At 39.4% G+C, this 16,731-nt stretch overlaps 1 protein-coding gene across 1 annotated transcript in view; it reads left to right on the forward strand.

Annotated features, from left to right (window-relative positions):
• The window catches only part of prtgb (protogenin homolog b (Gallus gallus)), a 47,771-nt gene extending 33,041 nt beyond the window's left edge, over nucleotides 1-14,730 (forward strand). Inside the window, exons 12-19 of the mRNA XM_056244591.1 lie at nucleotides 2,212-2,398; nucleotides 2,483-2,610; nucleotides 2,709-2,879; nucleotides 4,092-4,271; nucleotides 5,657-5,780; nucleotides 8,770-8,939; nucleotides 13,132-13,139; nucleotides 14,572-14,730. Coding sequence (XP_056100566.1) covers nucleotides 2,212-2,398; nucleotides 2,483-2,610; nucleotides 2,709-2,879; nucleotides 4,092-4,271; nucleotides 5,657-5,780; nucleotides 8,770-8,939; nucleotides 13,132-13,139; nucleotides 14,572-14,730 — 1,127 coding nt within the window. The remainder of the gene's footprint in view (nucleotides 1-2,211; nucleotides 2,399-2,482; nucleotides 2,611-2,708; nucleotides 2,880-4,091; nucleotides 4,272-5,656; nucleotides 5,781-8,769; nucleotides 8,940-13,131; nucleotides 13,140-14,571) is intronic.
• Nucleotides 14,731-16,731: the final 2,001 nt, after the last annotated feature.

Genomic DNA, 16,731 nt, shown 5'->3' on the forward strand with positions numbered 1-16,731 from the left:
TAAAATGCACGCCATGCACTTGCAGATAATATGATATTAATTAAATAAAAGGCCACTTAAGTGTTCTTAAGAAGAGCACACTGTCATGCACTTTTAAAAACGTCACATTAAAAAGGTTAATTTAAATGTTTTGTTTTAATAATCTTTTGTCATACACTTATTTTGATGTTTTGACTAACATACTAAAGCACATGTAAAGTATTTTATTATAATTTTAACTGCAGTGTGTTATACAATATTACATTAAAGTTAATAGATTTTAAAATGAATTAAATTGCAACTTCATCATTACAAATGTGTTATAAATGTATTTAAATACATGACATACAGGTTTTAATAGAAATGAAATGATGTTATAGTTTAGCATAAATGCTTCTCATTCTGCAGTACAGGTTAAACATGTCAAAGGCTATAGAAGTAATTATGAATTATATTAAAGATATACTTGGGTCAAAAAGCAAAATTGCATGTAATATAAATTGAAACTACTTCATTTTCATTTAATTGTAAACAACATGCAATTAAATGTCTGAAAATATTACATTCAATTCTCACTTATGGGATATTTTTAACAGTATGAGGACAGAATAACATGCGTATTAAACTGATATTACAACGTGAGCGTGATTTATGAGGACACTTCCTGAGTCCTCGTATCTCAAATGGCTTTAAAAACATTCTAAACAGTGTTTTATTAAAAATGTAGTTTTCTGTGATGGGGTCGGGTGTGTGTGTGTGTGTATTTATGTGTGCGTGTGTGTGTGTGTATTTATGTGTGCGTGTGTGTGTGCATTTATGTGTGCGTGTGTGTGTGTATTTATGTGTGCGTGTGTGTGTGTATTTATGTGTGCGTGTGTGTGTGCATTTATGTGTGCGTGTGTGTGTGTATTTATGTGTGCGTGTGTGTGTGTGTATTTATGTGTGCGTGTGTGTGTGCATTTATGTGTGCGTGTGTGTGTGCATTTATGTGTGCGTGTGTGTGTGTGTATTTATGTGTGCGTGTGTGTGTGTATTTATGTGTGCGTGTGTGTGTGTGTGTATTTATGTGTGCGTGTGTGTGTGTGTATTTATGTGTGCGTGTGTGTGTGCATTTATGTGTGCGTGTGTGTGTGTATTTATGTGTGCGTGTGTGTGTGTATTTATGTGTGCGTGTGTGTGTGCATTTATGTGTGCGTGTGTGTGTGTATTTATGTGTGCGTGTGTGTGTGTGTATTTATGTGTGCGTGTGTGTGTGCATTTATGTGTGCGTGTGTGTGTGCATTTATGTGTGCGTGTGTGTGTGTGTATTTATGTGTGCGTGTGTGTGCATTTATGTGTGCGTGTGTGTGTGTATTTATGTGTGCGTGTGTGTGTGTATTTATGTGTGCGTGTGTGTGTGCATTTATGTGTGCGTGTGTGTGTGTATTTATGTGTGCGTGTGTGTGTGTATTTATGTGTGCGTGTGTGTGCATTTATGTGTGCGTGTGTGTGTGTATTTATGTGTGCGTGTGTGTGTGTATTTATGTGTGCGTGTGTGTGTGCATTTATGTGTGCGTGTGTGTGTGCATTTATGTGTGCGTGTGTGTGTGTATTTATGTGTGCGTGTGTGTATTTATGTGTGCGTGTGTGTGTGCATTTATGTGTGCGTGTGTGTGTATTTATGTGTGCGTGTGTGTGTATTTATGTGTGCGTGTGTGTGTATTTATGTGTGCGTGTGTGTGTGTATTTATGTTTGCGTGTGTGTGTGTTTTTTATGTGCGTGTGTGTGTATTTATGTGTGCGTGTGTGTGTATTTATGTGTGCGTGTGTGTGTGTTTTTTATGTGCGTGTGTGTGTATTTATGTGTGCGTGTGTGTGTATTTATGTGTGCGTGTGTGTGCATTTATGTGTGCGTGTGCGTGTGTATTTATGTGTGTGTGTGTGTGTATTTATGTGTGCATGTGTTTGTGTGTGTGGGTGCGTGCGTGTGTGTGTGTGTGTGTGTGCGTATTTATGTGTGTGTGTGTGTATTTATGTGTGAGTGTGTATGTGTGTGTGTGTGTGTGTGTGTGTGTGGGTGGGTGCGTGTGTGTGTATTTATGTGTGTGTGTATTTATGTGTGAGTGTGTGTGTGTGCGAGGAGTAAGAGGAGAGAGAATATACAGTTTGTACAGTAGAAAAACCATTACGCCTATGGAATGTCTTCACAAGTATAGCAAAACAAACCTGTGTGTGTGTGTGTGTGTGTGTCAGCCGCACCAAACCGGCGTTTGGCCGCCCTGCCGCCCCCCGACCGCGTCCAGGCCGCAGCCCGCAGCCCGTCAGTGGTGAGTCTGAGTTGGGGTCGTCCTGCGTTCAGCTCTGGGAACAGCGTCAGCTACTCCGTCCGCTACGGGCCCGCGAGTCCCTCCGCCGCCGACAGCGTGCGCTACGCCCAGACGTGAGTGCGCCGCAACACAGCCTCCACATCCACAGCACTTCAGCTTCTGGATCCAGATGTCAGATGTGTGTTCTCTCTCTTCAGAACCGAGCAAACCGTGACGGTCTCAGGTCTGCGGCCCAACACTCGTTATGAGTTTGCGGTGCGTCTTCATATGGATCAGATGTCCAGTCCCTGGAGCGCTAGCGTCTATCACAGGACTCCCCTGGAAGGTAGCGGCTACAAACTAGCATTACTAGCATTTGATGATATATTATAGGTTAAAGAATAGACTGTCCCTGTGAGACTCAAGCGCTTCTTGTGTCGCCAGCCCCGGGGTCTCCGCCTCAGGCCGTGCGGGCGACTCTGATCGAGGACGGCACAGCGCTGGTGTCGTGGGATCCGCCGGACCAGCCGGATCTGTGTGTGACGCACTACACCGTCCTCTACGCCTCTCACAGCGCCGGGAGCGCCGGGGAATGGCAGGTTCTCCAGAGGGAAGGTGAGCAGAACCAGAACTACTGCACGTGTTCCTCACACACTGATCAGCTGACCGCTCACAAAGACCCGCCCCCTTAGTTACTGTTGCTATGTCCGACAAGCCACGCCTCTCTCACGCCACATGTTCTCACGCAGTGAAACACACACATCGCGGCGCAGTGAGGACACACACAACACACTGACAACACACACAACACACTGACAACACACACAACACACTGACGACACACGCAACACACTGACAACACACACAACACACTGACTGACAACACACACAACACACTGACAAAACACAACACAAATTGACAACACGCACAACACACTGACAACACACACAACACACTGACAACACACACAACACACTGGCAACACACTGACAACACACTGACTGACAACACACACAACACACTGACTGACAACACACACAACACACTGACAACACACAACACACTGACAACACAAACAACACACTGACTGACAACACACTGACAACACACTGACTGACAACACACACAACACACTGACAACACACTGACTGACAACACATAACACACTGACAACACACACAACACACTGACTGACAACACACACAACACACTGACTGACAACACACACAACACACTGACAACACACTGACAACACACTGACTGACAACACACTGACAACACACACAACACACTGACAACACACACAACACACTGACATGACAACACACACAACACACTGACTGACAACACACTGACAACACACACAACACACTGACAACACACACAACACACTGACTGACAACACACTGACAACACACTGACTGACAACACACTGACAACACACACACAACACACTGGCAACACACTGACAACACACACAACCCACTAACTGACAACACACACAACACACTGACTGAAAACACACACAACACACTGACTGACAACACACAACACACTGACAACACACACAACACACTGACTGACAACACACACAACACACTGACTGACAACAACACACACAACACACTGACTGACAACAACACACACAACACACTGACTGACAACACACACAACACACTGACTGACAACACACACAACACACTGACAACACACACTACACACTGTTTATATTATATATTTAAACATATATTATAAAATATTTTAATACAATATATCTCTTAATCGTCCTCTTGGTGTGATCATGCTTTGATGGCCTCTCTCTCCAGCGGTGAACACGATGGCTCTCCTGGAGAAGCTGGAGTCGGGGAGCGTTTACCTGGTGAAGATCTCGGCCTCGAACCCGGCGGGAGACGGGCCGTTCTCCGGCACCGTGGAGCTGCGGGTCAGGACTCGAGCTCAGCCGGGGAAAACCCCACGGCACACTGACAGCCACGCCGACAGCACAGGTACACCCCTCCCTCTACTACTGTAGTATTTAAAGGATTAGTTCACTTTTGCCGATAATTTACTCTCCCCCATGTCATCCAAGATGTCCATGTCTTTCTTTCTTCAGTCGAAAAGAAATTAAGGTTTTTGATGAAAACATTCCAGGATTTTTCTCCATATAATGGAGTTCAATGGGGTCCAAACGGTTCAAGGTCGGTTTCAGTGCAGCTTCAACGGGCTTTAAACGACACCAGACGATGAATAAGGGTCTTATCTAGCGAAATGATCGGTCATTTCAAAAATAAATAAAAAGTTTAAGTTTTATAAGCACAAATGCTTGCCTTGCTCAGTACATGGGTCACTTTTTTGAAATTGAGATTTATACACCATCTGAAAGCTGAATAAATAATCTTCACACTGTGATGTATGGTTTGTTAGGATAGGACAATATTTGGCCGAGATGCAACTATTGAAAATCTGGAATCTGAGGGTGCAAAAAAATCAAAACATTGAGAAAATCGCCTTTAAAGTTGTGCATTAATGTTCATGATTTTGTGACATTCACTCACAAAAATATATTTTTTATATATTTACGGTAGGAAATTTACTAAATATCTTCATGGAACATGATCTTTACTTAATATCCTAATGATTTTTGGCATAAAAGAAAAATGGATAATTTTGACCCATACAATGTTATAGTTACAGATACACCCGTGCGACTCGAGACTGGGTTTGTGATCCAGGGTCACATGTGAGAATCTAAGTATAAGCCATGCAAGTCTGTCAGATATAAATTAAGTGAACTTAAGCCTGAGCCTGCCGGATCCAGGCCGTTTCCAGATCAATGATGACAATGTAGTGCTGAAGTGTCAACTATCCTCTCCCTATGGAGGATCCCTTTCCCACTCTACAGATAAAGCGTTGTTGAAAATCCGGTTCGCGTACCTCGAAGTGATAAAATAAAATTCTGTATCAAATTTATAGGCAAGACAAGTAGTTTGTTTAGGCATGGTTTGTTTGGAAATTACAAACCTGCGCACACATATTCAAACGAATATAACTATAGAATCAATTTTTAATGCGCATGTGAACGCCATCAGGTCACAGGTTCGCGTTTAAAGTCTGTTTAGAGAGAACGCCGTCGTCTTAGTGGCCCCTAGTGTAATAACAAATGATCATTTTGCTGGAAGTGAATCAATCAAAACCAACTTTAGCTGGAAATAACATTATTCAAAAATCCCTATAAAGCCAAAACAATCTCTGTTACCGTAAATTGTATGTTTATCTCTGTAAAGCTGCTTTGAAACAATCTCCATTGTTAAAAGCGCTATATAAATGAAGATGACTTGACTTGACTTGAACATTAATCCCCTGCACTTTAACAAAAATGTGTTTTTTACAGCGTTTATGGACGGGCTGTACCTCATGGACGAGAAGTCGATGATGGGGATCGTGGTGGGCGTGTGCATCGCTCTGTCCTGCATCATCCTCTGCATCTTCATCCTCCTCACCAAGAGCGAGACGCGGTGAGTCTCAGCGCTCACGTCTCTCACAGAACCAGATCGCTCTGTTCGTGTTGAAGATTAGAGATGATCATGATATGATCATTTTGGCCGATTCGATAACCAATAATTCTTTATATTTGAAAGCCGATAACCGATAATTCTTTATATTTGAAAGCCGATAACCGATAATTCTTTATATTTGAAAGCCGATAACCGATAATTCTTTATATTTGAAAGCCGATAACCGGTAATTCTTTATATTTGAAAGCCGATAACCGATAATTCTTTATATTTGAAAGCCGATAACCGATAATTCTTTATATTTGAAAGCCGATAACCGATAATTCTTTATACTTGAAAGCCGATAACCGATAATTCTTTATATTTGAAAGCCGATAACCGATAATTCTTTATACTTGAAAGCCTATAACCGATAATTCTTTATACTTGAAAGCCGATAACCGATAATTCTTTATATTTGAAAGCCGATAACCGGTAATTCTTTATATTTGAAAGCCGATAACCGATAATTCTTTATATTTGAAAGCCGATAACCGATAATTCTTTATATTTGAAAGCCGATAACCGATAATTCTTTATACTTGAAAGCCGATAACCCATAATTCTTTATATTTGAAAGCCGATAACCGATAATTCTTTATATTTGAAAGCCGATAACCGATAATTCTTTATATTTGAAAGCCGATGTAGCAATGTTCAGGGAAGAAGGAGGCGGGAACCGGCGGACAATCAAAATAAAACTTTATTTAAATGAAATAAATAAAATACCTGCCAGCAGCCCCTCACGGACGACTGCTGGCTACCAAAATAAAATAAAACAAAGCACAAACAAAAGCAGGCCTGTTCCTCTCTCGATCATCCACTCCGTCGCTCCCCCTTTATGCTTCCGCTCCTCCGTGAGAGATGCGAGACCGGTGTGCTTCACAGGTGCTGCTCATTAGCAATCGCACCACCGGCCTCGCGACGTTCTCTCACGTCCCTCGGCCATCCTGCTCACCACAGCCGATAACCGATAATTCTTTATATTTGAAAGCCGATAACCGATAATTCTTTTTATACCATGGTTTGGGTGAATACTCGATTCTGATTGGCTGCAGGGTGTCCATTAAAAGGTGATAGAGGACACCTAGTAAAGGAGTTCTGGTGAAACTGACTGTTTACCGTTCGAAATTAATAAATAAATGCGCTGGCTACATCAGCTGTGAGTAACCATAGCAACAGGCAGTCAACGTATCCGGTTACAATTTATTGTATCAAAACAAACATCTAGTTGGCCGTTATACTACGCCTATCTGTGTGTTTTAATTATAGGTTAAAAAAAACTAAAGTGTAACGCCCATGGCTAGACAAGCCTAACTTACATGAAAACAAATACGTTAACTTTCTGGCTCGTGAGTTAGCTAAACTGAAGGGTTCTCCGAGCTGAGCGTACTATAAATATCTCCGGTTGCTAAATAAACCGTCAGGCGTAACCAGGGAAACCAAGTTGTTGTTTGTAAAAACTTTAGATTTTGATTGTAAAACTAACTAAAACATAAACTAATGTTTTAAAAATCTGTTATTTGGCAAGTGACCATGGTATAAGCGGGTCAATGCCCTTTGAGGTGTCCATTATTAATGGACTTCGGCGGAGGCAACCGTCCTCCAATAATACCTGACAATGGACACCTCGACGGGCATTAACCCTTACATATTTGAAAGCTGATAACCGATAATTCTTTATATTTGATAGCCGATAACCAATAATTCTTCATATTTGAAAGCCGATAACCGATAATTCTTCATATTTGAAAGCCGATAACCGCTAATTCTTCATATTTGAAAGCCGATAACCGATATATCGGCAGATTAATCTAAATCCAAATTTTTATGTAATTTTTGAGAGCCTGATTACAAAAACAAAAGTCTCCTCATTAATAGCCATGTCCCAAACACATAATTATAAAGTTCTCATTATAATTTTATGTAACCGATATAACTGCACATGTTGCACTGAACTGTATTTTCCTTTTCAAAGTGATTCCACTCATATTTCAAGCAATTCAAACCATCATGTTGAACAGTGCGCATCTAAAGTGTGTTATACATTATTTATCAGCTTCAAAGGGATAGTTCGGCCAAAAATGATATTTAAACCATGCATTACTCACCCTCAAGCCGTTCGAGATGCATATGTCAATCTTGTTTCAGACGAACACATTTTCAGTTATTTTAGAAAATGTCTTAGACCCTTCAGTGGATATAATGTGAAGCAATGGGGTCCACCTCCTTCAAGTCCCAAAATGTGCATACATCCTTCACAAAAGTAATCCATCCGGCTCCAGGGGGATAAACGAAGGCCTTATGAGGGTAATCCGTGCGGTTTTGTCGTAAATATATACATATTTAAAACTTTATAAATGAAAATATCTGACTTCCGGCAACGATCGACGCGCGTTCACGGGTGATGGAAGTCGGCGTACGAGGTAGGACGTAGCGTTGTGACGTAGAACAAACGCGCCCGCGCAGCCAGAGAGCTATGCAGAGAGCAGAGCAAAACATCACCCGTGAACGCCCGTCGATCGTTGCCGGAAGTCAGATATTTTCATTTATAAAGTTTTAAATATGTATATTTTTACGACAAAACCGCACGGATTACCCTCATAAGGCCTTCGTTTATCCCCCTGGAGCCGGATGGAATAAATGGATTACTTCTGTGAAGGATATATGCACATTTTGGGACTTGAAGGAGGTGGACCCCATTGCTTCACATTATATCCACTGAAGGGTCTAAGACATTTTCTAAAATAACTGAAAATGTGTTCGTCTGAAACAAGATTGACATATGCATCTCGAACGGCTTGAGGGTGAGTAATGCATGGTTTAAATATCATTTTTGGCCGAACTATCCCTTTAATATATCGGCCAGATCTTCTTATAATAAACATATATCGACCGATACGGATATGGTGGCCGATATGTGACAGCCAGTGTGGATTTCTCTCAGCAGGAAAGCTGCTTCCTCGAAGATGATTGGACAGGTGAGGAATGAGGTCATGCACAGCGATGCGTCATCAGCCAATCAGCAGCAGGCGGAGGCCACAGAGGGCCTGAGGCCGATGATGAGGACACACTTCCTTGATACTAAAGTAAGAATCTGTTTACTTTATTTACCCATGTGTACATAGATTGGGTTTGAATTTTTGACTGAAAAATATGACTTTTTTTAAAAATGGTACAAATCTGAATGGTACAAAACTTTTTAAAGGTTTTGGCACTTGCAATGTGAAAGAAAAAAAATCATGGACATGATTTGAAAAGGTTAAAAGGTTTTGAAAAAAATAGTCACACTTGTGCTCCTCGCCGTCAGAAACGAGCGCATTGTAAATTAATGTAAGTTTCCTCTAGTGGAAGCGTTCTGTACTGCAGCCGAACACACTCACTTAAAGATCATTTATTAACCTGTTAAGCACTGAAGCCATTTTTGAGTTGTTTTGTCTGAGAGACACACATAAAAGTAAAGACTCATAACTCCAAAACTGTAACAAGGAGAGTCAAAAGGGAGGTATTGTTTGATAGAACACTTTTCAAATTTTTTGAAAATATAAATTACATTACATTTTGACATTCTCCTGCTGAGAAACTGCTGATAAAAGACAAAAATATATATAATTTTATTATGATTTTGCATATATTTCTTGTTTGACATGGAATAACTCTGGAAGGAAATATGGTAGCTCAAAAATTCTTTTTTGGTGAAGTCCCTCTACAGGTGACCTGCATCTGGATCAAATTTTGTGGTGATTGCATAAAGTATTCAAAAGTTACAGCATTCTGAACAAAGGTTGCCTTTTTGTTTAGTCCTCACACATTTGAAAGGCAATAAAAAATTGTTGTTTTCTGAGTGACACACAAAACTAAAGACTCATAACTCCAAAACTATAGCAAGGAGAGTCAAAAGGTAGGTATCGTTTGATAGAACACTTTTCAATTTTTTTGAAAAGATAAATTACATTACATTTGGACATTTTCCTGCCGAGAAACTCCTGATAAAAGACAAAAAATAAATATAATTTTTATTATGATTTTGCATATCTTTCTTATTTGACATATAATAACTCAGGAAGGAAATAAGGTAGGTGGAAAATTCTTTTTTGGTGAAGTCCCTCTACATGTGAGCTGCATCTGGATAAAATTTTGTGGTGATTGGATAAAGGAATCAAAAGTTATAGCATTTGGAACCAAGACAGGCTTTTTGTTCAGTCATTGACGCCCCCTAATGGGCATTTTTAAAATTGTTCCTCCATGGAGAATATCTTGTCATAAACGCAATAGATTATGTTCATTTTGGGCTCATTTTAATTGTAATAGTATGCTGTAAAAAATGATGTGCCATTTTCAACGATCTGTGAATGTTTCATGAGCTGTATTATGTTTTTGGCACATTGCAGTACATAGTACAAAAAAGTATTTTATAGATTATGAAAAAAATTAATTCTATTTATCAGCAAATAACTAAGCAATACTTAGGAGATGTTCAAATTGGCTACATTCACTGTAAAGTTCAGACTCTAAGCTTTCAAATGACACCTATTTTGTGTTAATCAAGGCAATATTTTTGAATAATATGATAATTAATATTTTCGCAGCCAGGTGGCCCCCGCGGGCGGTGCCGTCAGAGTTAAAGGGACTACTCAGCACTCGTTCAGAGTTGATCGAAGTGGTTAGAAGCTTTAAAAAGCTGAGATTCTAAGCTTTAAGATGATACATATTTTGTGTTATCCCACGTTTGAAAAAAGCACGGATGGCTCCGGAACCATTGGAAAACACATTGCATCCCGGAAAGATGAGAGACATGTTTTTTAGCCAAGCATGCATCACTTCGTGAGGTATATCTCGCGATCAACGCAATGGATTATGTTGTGTTTGGGCTCTTTGTAATCGTGAGAATCTGCTGTCAATAAAGATGTTCGATTTTTCACAATCCATGCATGTTTCATGGAGTTATGAGCTGAAACGTCACATCAAAACAACATAGCATTACTGCTACTGCTACTTCATTGGTGCGCATAGTGCAACGTCATGTGTTAGAAGTCCATAAGGAATATCTTTAGATCTGAGTGATGGATTATGGTGAGTTTGGGCTCTTTTTAATCTTAACAATCTGCTGTAAATAATGATGTGCCATTTTACACGATCTATGCATGCTTCATTGAGTTATGAGTGAAATCGCGGCATTAGTGCTCCATCTATATACAAGGCTCTATGTGCGCCTGTGGGGGTTCGTGTGTTACAACTCCATTAGGAATATCTTAAGATCTGAGTGATGGATTATGCTGTGTTTGGGCTCTTTTTAATCGTGAGAGTCTGCTGAAAATAATGTTGTGCAATATCCTACGATCTGTGCATGTTTTATGAAGTTATAAGCGAAAAACCAACGCGAGTGCTTCACCAGTATATACTTGGCTAGGTACGTCTGTGGTATTTTTTGTGTTGGAACGCCATGAGGAATATCTTTAGATCTGATTTATGGAATATATTGAGTTTGGGCTCTTTTTAATCGTGAGCTCCTGCTGTAAATAACGGTATGTCATTTTTCATGATCGATGTATCTTTCATGAAGATACGAGTGAAAAGGCCAAGTCTAAGCTACCTTGCTTGGCTACGTGCGTCTGTGGATTTTCTTGGTGGTAGAAATCCATGAGGAATATCTTTAGTTCTGAGTAATGGATTATGTTAAGTTTGGACTCATTTTAATCGTAAGAATCTGCTGTAAATAATGATGTGTCATTTCCCACAATCGGAGTATGTTTAATGAAGTTACGAGTGGAAATGTGTCTTAAATTATGCATCCTTATATGATTTACAAATGGGTCTCTTGAGGGGCTTCTTGTACAAAACCTCACTCAAGTTTAGTAAAAAGCCCGAAACAATTATGCTTGTTGTATTCTACTCATTGAGACCTTTCAAATGACATATGGCACATGACTATCTGAGCTGTATGATGTATTTGACATATTGTAGTATGTAGTACAAAAAAGTACTTCATAAATTATGAAAACATTTTTTTTCTATTTATCAGCAAATAACTCCGCACTACTTAGGAAGTTATCAAATTGGCTACATTCATTGTAAATTTCAGACTCTAAGCTTTCAAATGACACCTATTTTAAGTTGATCAAGGTAATATTTTTGAAAAATATTATTATTATTTTATATCGCAGCTAGGTGGCGCCAGCTGGCGGTACACTCCGTTTTAGAGGGATTACTCAGCACTCGTTAGGAGTTGATCAAAGTGATTATATGCATTAAAAAGCTGAGATGCTAAGCTTTAAAATGATACCTATTTTGTGTTATTTCATTTCAGTGGTTGCTTAGAAATTTGAATATGAAGTTTTTTTCGCGGGGGGGCGCCCCGTTGCCCCCGGTACCGGGGGCGCTGGTTATTAACAGGTTAAGAAACCTCAAATTTGTATACATTTTGTAAAAAAAAAAAAAAAAAGTAAACAAAACAAACAAAAATGTAAAGGTCTATTACTTTTTTTTAAGTTTACTTTAAACGTTTTTTCACTTCAGCAATAATCTGCCACGTGTCGTCTTTAAAAAGAGACCAAACTTTAATAGCCGCGTTTCCACTGCCGGGCCAGGGCCAGTCGCGTTTCCACTGTCACTTCCGGGGCTTGATCGGGGCTTACTCGGGGCCAACGGCCAGGATTTCTGGCCCGTCGAATACCTTGGGCCAAAGCGGGCCAGCTCGGGCTAGAGGAGTGGTTACGAACAGAGGCGGAGTTTACCTGAGTCGAGAGATGGGAGCGCCGAATGATTCTGTCAGCATTAAAGACTTTTAAAATAATTTAACTCACTTTCATGTTTTAATGCCTTCTGTTTGTGATCCGATGTGGATTCTGATCACCGTATAAGGTAGAAATATTTATACGCGATGCAAAAGACTATGCGCGCTAACCATTACCATAGTAAACATATTAAACGCTTGAAGATACGCATAGTAAAAAAAACATGGTGAACGCTTGAAGAAGTCAGACCAATCATAAAGGCTATCACAATCATGTTTTTATTTTATCTGTCACTAGGCCTACGTCTCGTCTCTTTATAGGCTACCGGACTATCGTAAAAAAAGCTACTTTTTTTCGGGAGCTTCCTGTTTCTCTGACTGAAAATATCTGTAGCCTAGCTACTGGGAGTCGAGACTGTGCTAACGCTCCTCAGGTCGTATTTTTGGTGGCATTGCATATAACGTTATTTGTAGAAATTATCATTCTTTCTAAATGTGATGGTATGTCCTGTAACTACCAAATAAACAGAAACAGCCTCGACTGAATAATGTAAGTGTGTCCTCTCTTTTGTAAAATAGACCTAACGGTAATTTATTTCTGTGACTAATGTGCAATTTTGACATTAATTAATTATGATCAATGTATCACTTTTTATTGTAAACCTGTGGTAAAACATCGATGCTTGGGTTTTAAATATTCAAGTAAACAACAAAAATGCCAGCAAACGGCCGCTTTTATCATGTTTGTTTTGCGATGCACGCTGTTTCCAGTGATTTCATTCTGATTAGTTTTCTGATAAAACTTCCATTTGTTGGTGAAATGATGGGTTAGTGTGACGTTGTTCCAGAGAGGCGTGTTGCGGGCGTTTTTTAGTGACGCGCTGTGGAGATTCTGGCCCGACAGTGGAAACACAGGCCAGGTGCTACTGGCCCGAGGCTATTAGCCCGGCACGGCCCGTTTAAAGCCCTGGCCTAGCACTGGCCCGACAGTGGAAACGCGGCTAATCTGTTGCTCTAAAGCATTCAAGATTTACGACAGTTTGAGTTGGAAATTTCATTTTCAGGTCTATGCTCAAAAAGTGATTAAATGGATTATAACTACTGCATAAATATAATTAAGTACCATAAAATCCCCTAATATATATATTAATAATACTGACTTTGACACCATTTTTGCAGTTTTAATGAGATTTAAATACATGATAAATCTTTTAATTATGTGTATCAAAATTAAATTTACATTACAGTCAACATGAAACATCATTTTCCCAGTGTTGTTTTATAGTTTTTATCAATATTTTGAATTAGCCTTTATATCCTCAGTTCATTTTAATTTTAGTATAACTTTTATTAAATTTATGTGCTTCTGTCGACCTTATTATTAGTTGTTGTTTTGTTTTAGTTTTAGTTTAGTTTTTCAGTTTATAGCCAAGGCAGCATTTCTAACTTTCATTTAGTTTTTTATTTAATATTTATATTTTAATTTATTTTAGCTTTATTTCATGAACTAATAACTGTTTAATGTTAGTTCAGTGCATTAACTAATATTAACAGCTTTTGATTTTAAAGATGTATAAGTGAATGTAGAAATTAACGCAATGCTGTGAGAAGTATTGTTCATTATTTGCTAATGCAGTTAATGAATGTTAACGAATAAATGCTTATCTTAGACTTGTTTATTGCATAAAGCTAAAGTAATGTCTATAACACTCTCCTTTAATTTTTTCTGTAAAGATCTTAAAATATTCTATGACTCATTGAATCCAATCACTAGTAATAAGAAGTGTATAAAAACATCTCTTATATTGAAAAACATAATTTGTAGAATTTAATGCTTTACTGTAAGAATAATGTAAGATCTGTTATATGTTTTCCCCAATATCTGTTTGGCTTATGTTAAATTTCATAGTCACCTTTATTTAAGTTAATTTTTTTTTAAGTTAGACTTGTTAATGAAGTCTCTGTAGATGTGTTTTTCTGCCCATGATCTCTGATGTTGGATGTGTTTGTGTTGCACAGACTGATGATCGTGTTCTTGCGGTGGCGAAGACGGTTCTGCGTTACGAGGACGAGCAGATCCTCTTCCGGCCACTGGGGGAGCCGGAGAGTTCGCAGAGCAGCGCCGCAGACTCCGGAACGGAAGATAAACAAGACGTACCTGTCACTCATGTGATGTGAGTGGGCGTGGCCTGAGATTCCAGGGCCAATAGAGACAGAGCACATTTAGGCCACGCCCACACACAATCCAACCGTCTCAAAAAATGAGTTTCTGACTTATAACAAAAAACAAAAAAATTTCTAAAAGCTGCTGTGTGACAGAGTGAACAGCAAACAAGCTAAACAACCCAGAAATACGCTTTTATAAGCCGTCGACCCCAAAAAACAGCGTTGAAGGAGACAAAAGTGGGACAGGCGATTGAGAGCGAGCGCAACATGTCGTATTACTCTGAGAACTAACGTTATCAGCCACAGCGTACCTTACAGAAATATAACATATAAAACTGACATTTGGATATTTGACTTACCAGTGACTATATGTATTTTTAGCGTCAGGATCCCACAGTTTACCCATTCGCTCCAGCCTGTCCCACTTTTGTGTCCTTAAAGGGATACTCCACTTTTTTTGGAAATAGGCTCATTTTACAACATTGCGACATGCGTCAACACAACGGAACTATTTTCAGTCCGTTCGTCATATCATTACGCCTGCTGCTCTCATGGTACGGCAGTGAAGTTTCTTGATTATTACGCAGGAATGAGCGTATAGTTCCTAGCCATATCAGCCTAGAAAATCGCAACTTTACATTTTCCGTCGGTCTTAGTCCACGATGTAACTACAGAAAAGTTTTAAATAGGAAAAATATCGAAACTCTTTGGTCATTTTTTTTTGAGAAATGCTAATGGTCTTGTCCACTTCAATGATGTATGCTAAGCTATGCTAAAAGTGGTACCGCCAGAACCGGAGATCGGCTGAATGGATTCAAAAACGGTAAAACTCAACAGTTTAACTCTGGGGGAGTTGTAAAATGAGCCTATTTCCAAAAAAAGTGGAGTATCCCTTTAACCGCTGTTTTTTGGGGTCGGCGGCTTATAAAAGCGCATTTCTGGGTTGTTTAGCTTGTTTGCTGTTCACTCTGTCACACGGCAGCTTTTAAACATTGTTTTGTTTTTTGTAATAAGTCATAAATGACGAGGCGGCAGCTTCACACAATGCAAACTCAATGGAGACGGCTGCACTGTCGTCCGATCGCGACGCGTGTCGCTCTGTCTCTAGGAAAACCAGCCGCACTGTTTCTTCAGGATACGACGGATCCGGAGAGAGTGCGATCCAGATGCTCGTGCCAAAAACCCTTTAAATATATAGCTTTACTAAGTCGCAGATGCTCTGCCGGCTTCGACAAACTTGCACAGCCCTTTCTAATGACTTCCCCTTCCCAGCCGGACCTGTTCGGAGTGATTCCCAAAGATTAGACGTGTGTCCGATCAGCTTTCCCTGCTCCGGATGATGAATGTGTTGAAGAGCGCCGGATGTGCGTTACGCTGACGGACGCGTGTTTATTTGTGACAGAGACGGGGTTTGGTTCTGCTGTCTCTCTACCTCATTCGCCCTCGTACGGGTTTGTGCAGTTCCTCGAGTTCTACTATTGTTGTGATATTAACACTGAATAATCCAAAGAGTCCAAAAAGATTCATTAAAATGGGAACACTTTACATTAAGGTTCAATAAGTTCATCTAAACTAACAATGAACAATACTTCTACCGCATCTTTAATGTTAATTTCGACATTTACACTAATTAAAAGTCAAATACAGTCGCAAACAATAACTGGTTTCTATTAACTAGCATTTAACAAAGATTAATAAATGCTTTTAAAATATATTGCTCATTGTTAGTTAATGTATTTACTGATGATAACAAATGAGACCTAATTGTAAAGTGTTACCTGAAAACTACTCAGTTTTTCATCCTTTTCTAGTTAATTATGAGAAATTCAAAAGAGTTGTTCAAACGTCTCTAGTTTCATTGCTTATTTTCACACGAAAATAGTGCAGAATCTGAAATATTCAAAATCCTAAAACTTTCCAGGTTTACATGAAAAAAAAAGCATTGTTTTGCGATGTGATCTTTTAAAACCTCACCATACATATTTATTTTTGACTTGAAGATACAAAAAGTAG

Source organism: Rhinichthys klamathensis, unplaced genomic scaffold, assembly GCF_029890125.1.
Source record: "Rhinichthys klamathensis goyatoka isolate OS25496 unplaced genomic scaffold, OSU_Roscu_1.1 h1tg001009l_1, whole genome shotgun sequence".
NCBI classification, from domain to species: Eukaryota; Metazoa; Chordata; class Actinopteri; order Cypriniformes; family Leuciscidae; genus Rhinichthys; species Rhinichthys klamathensis.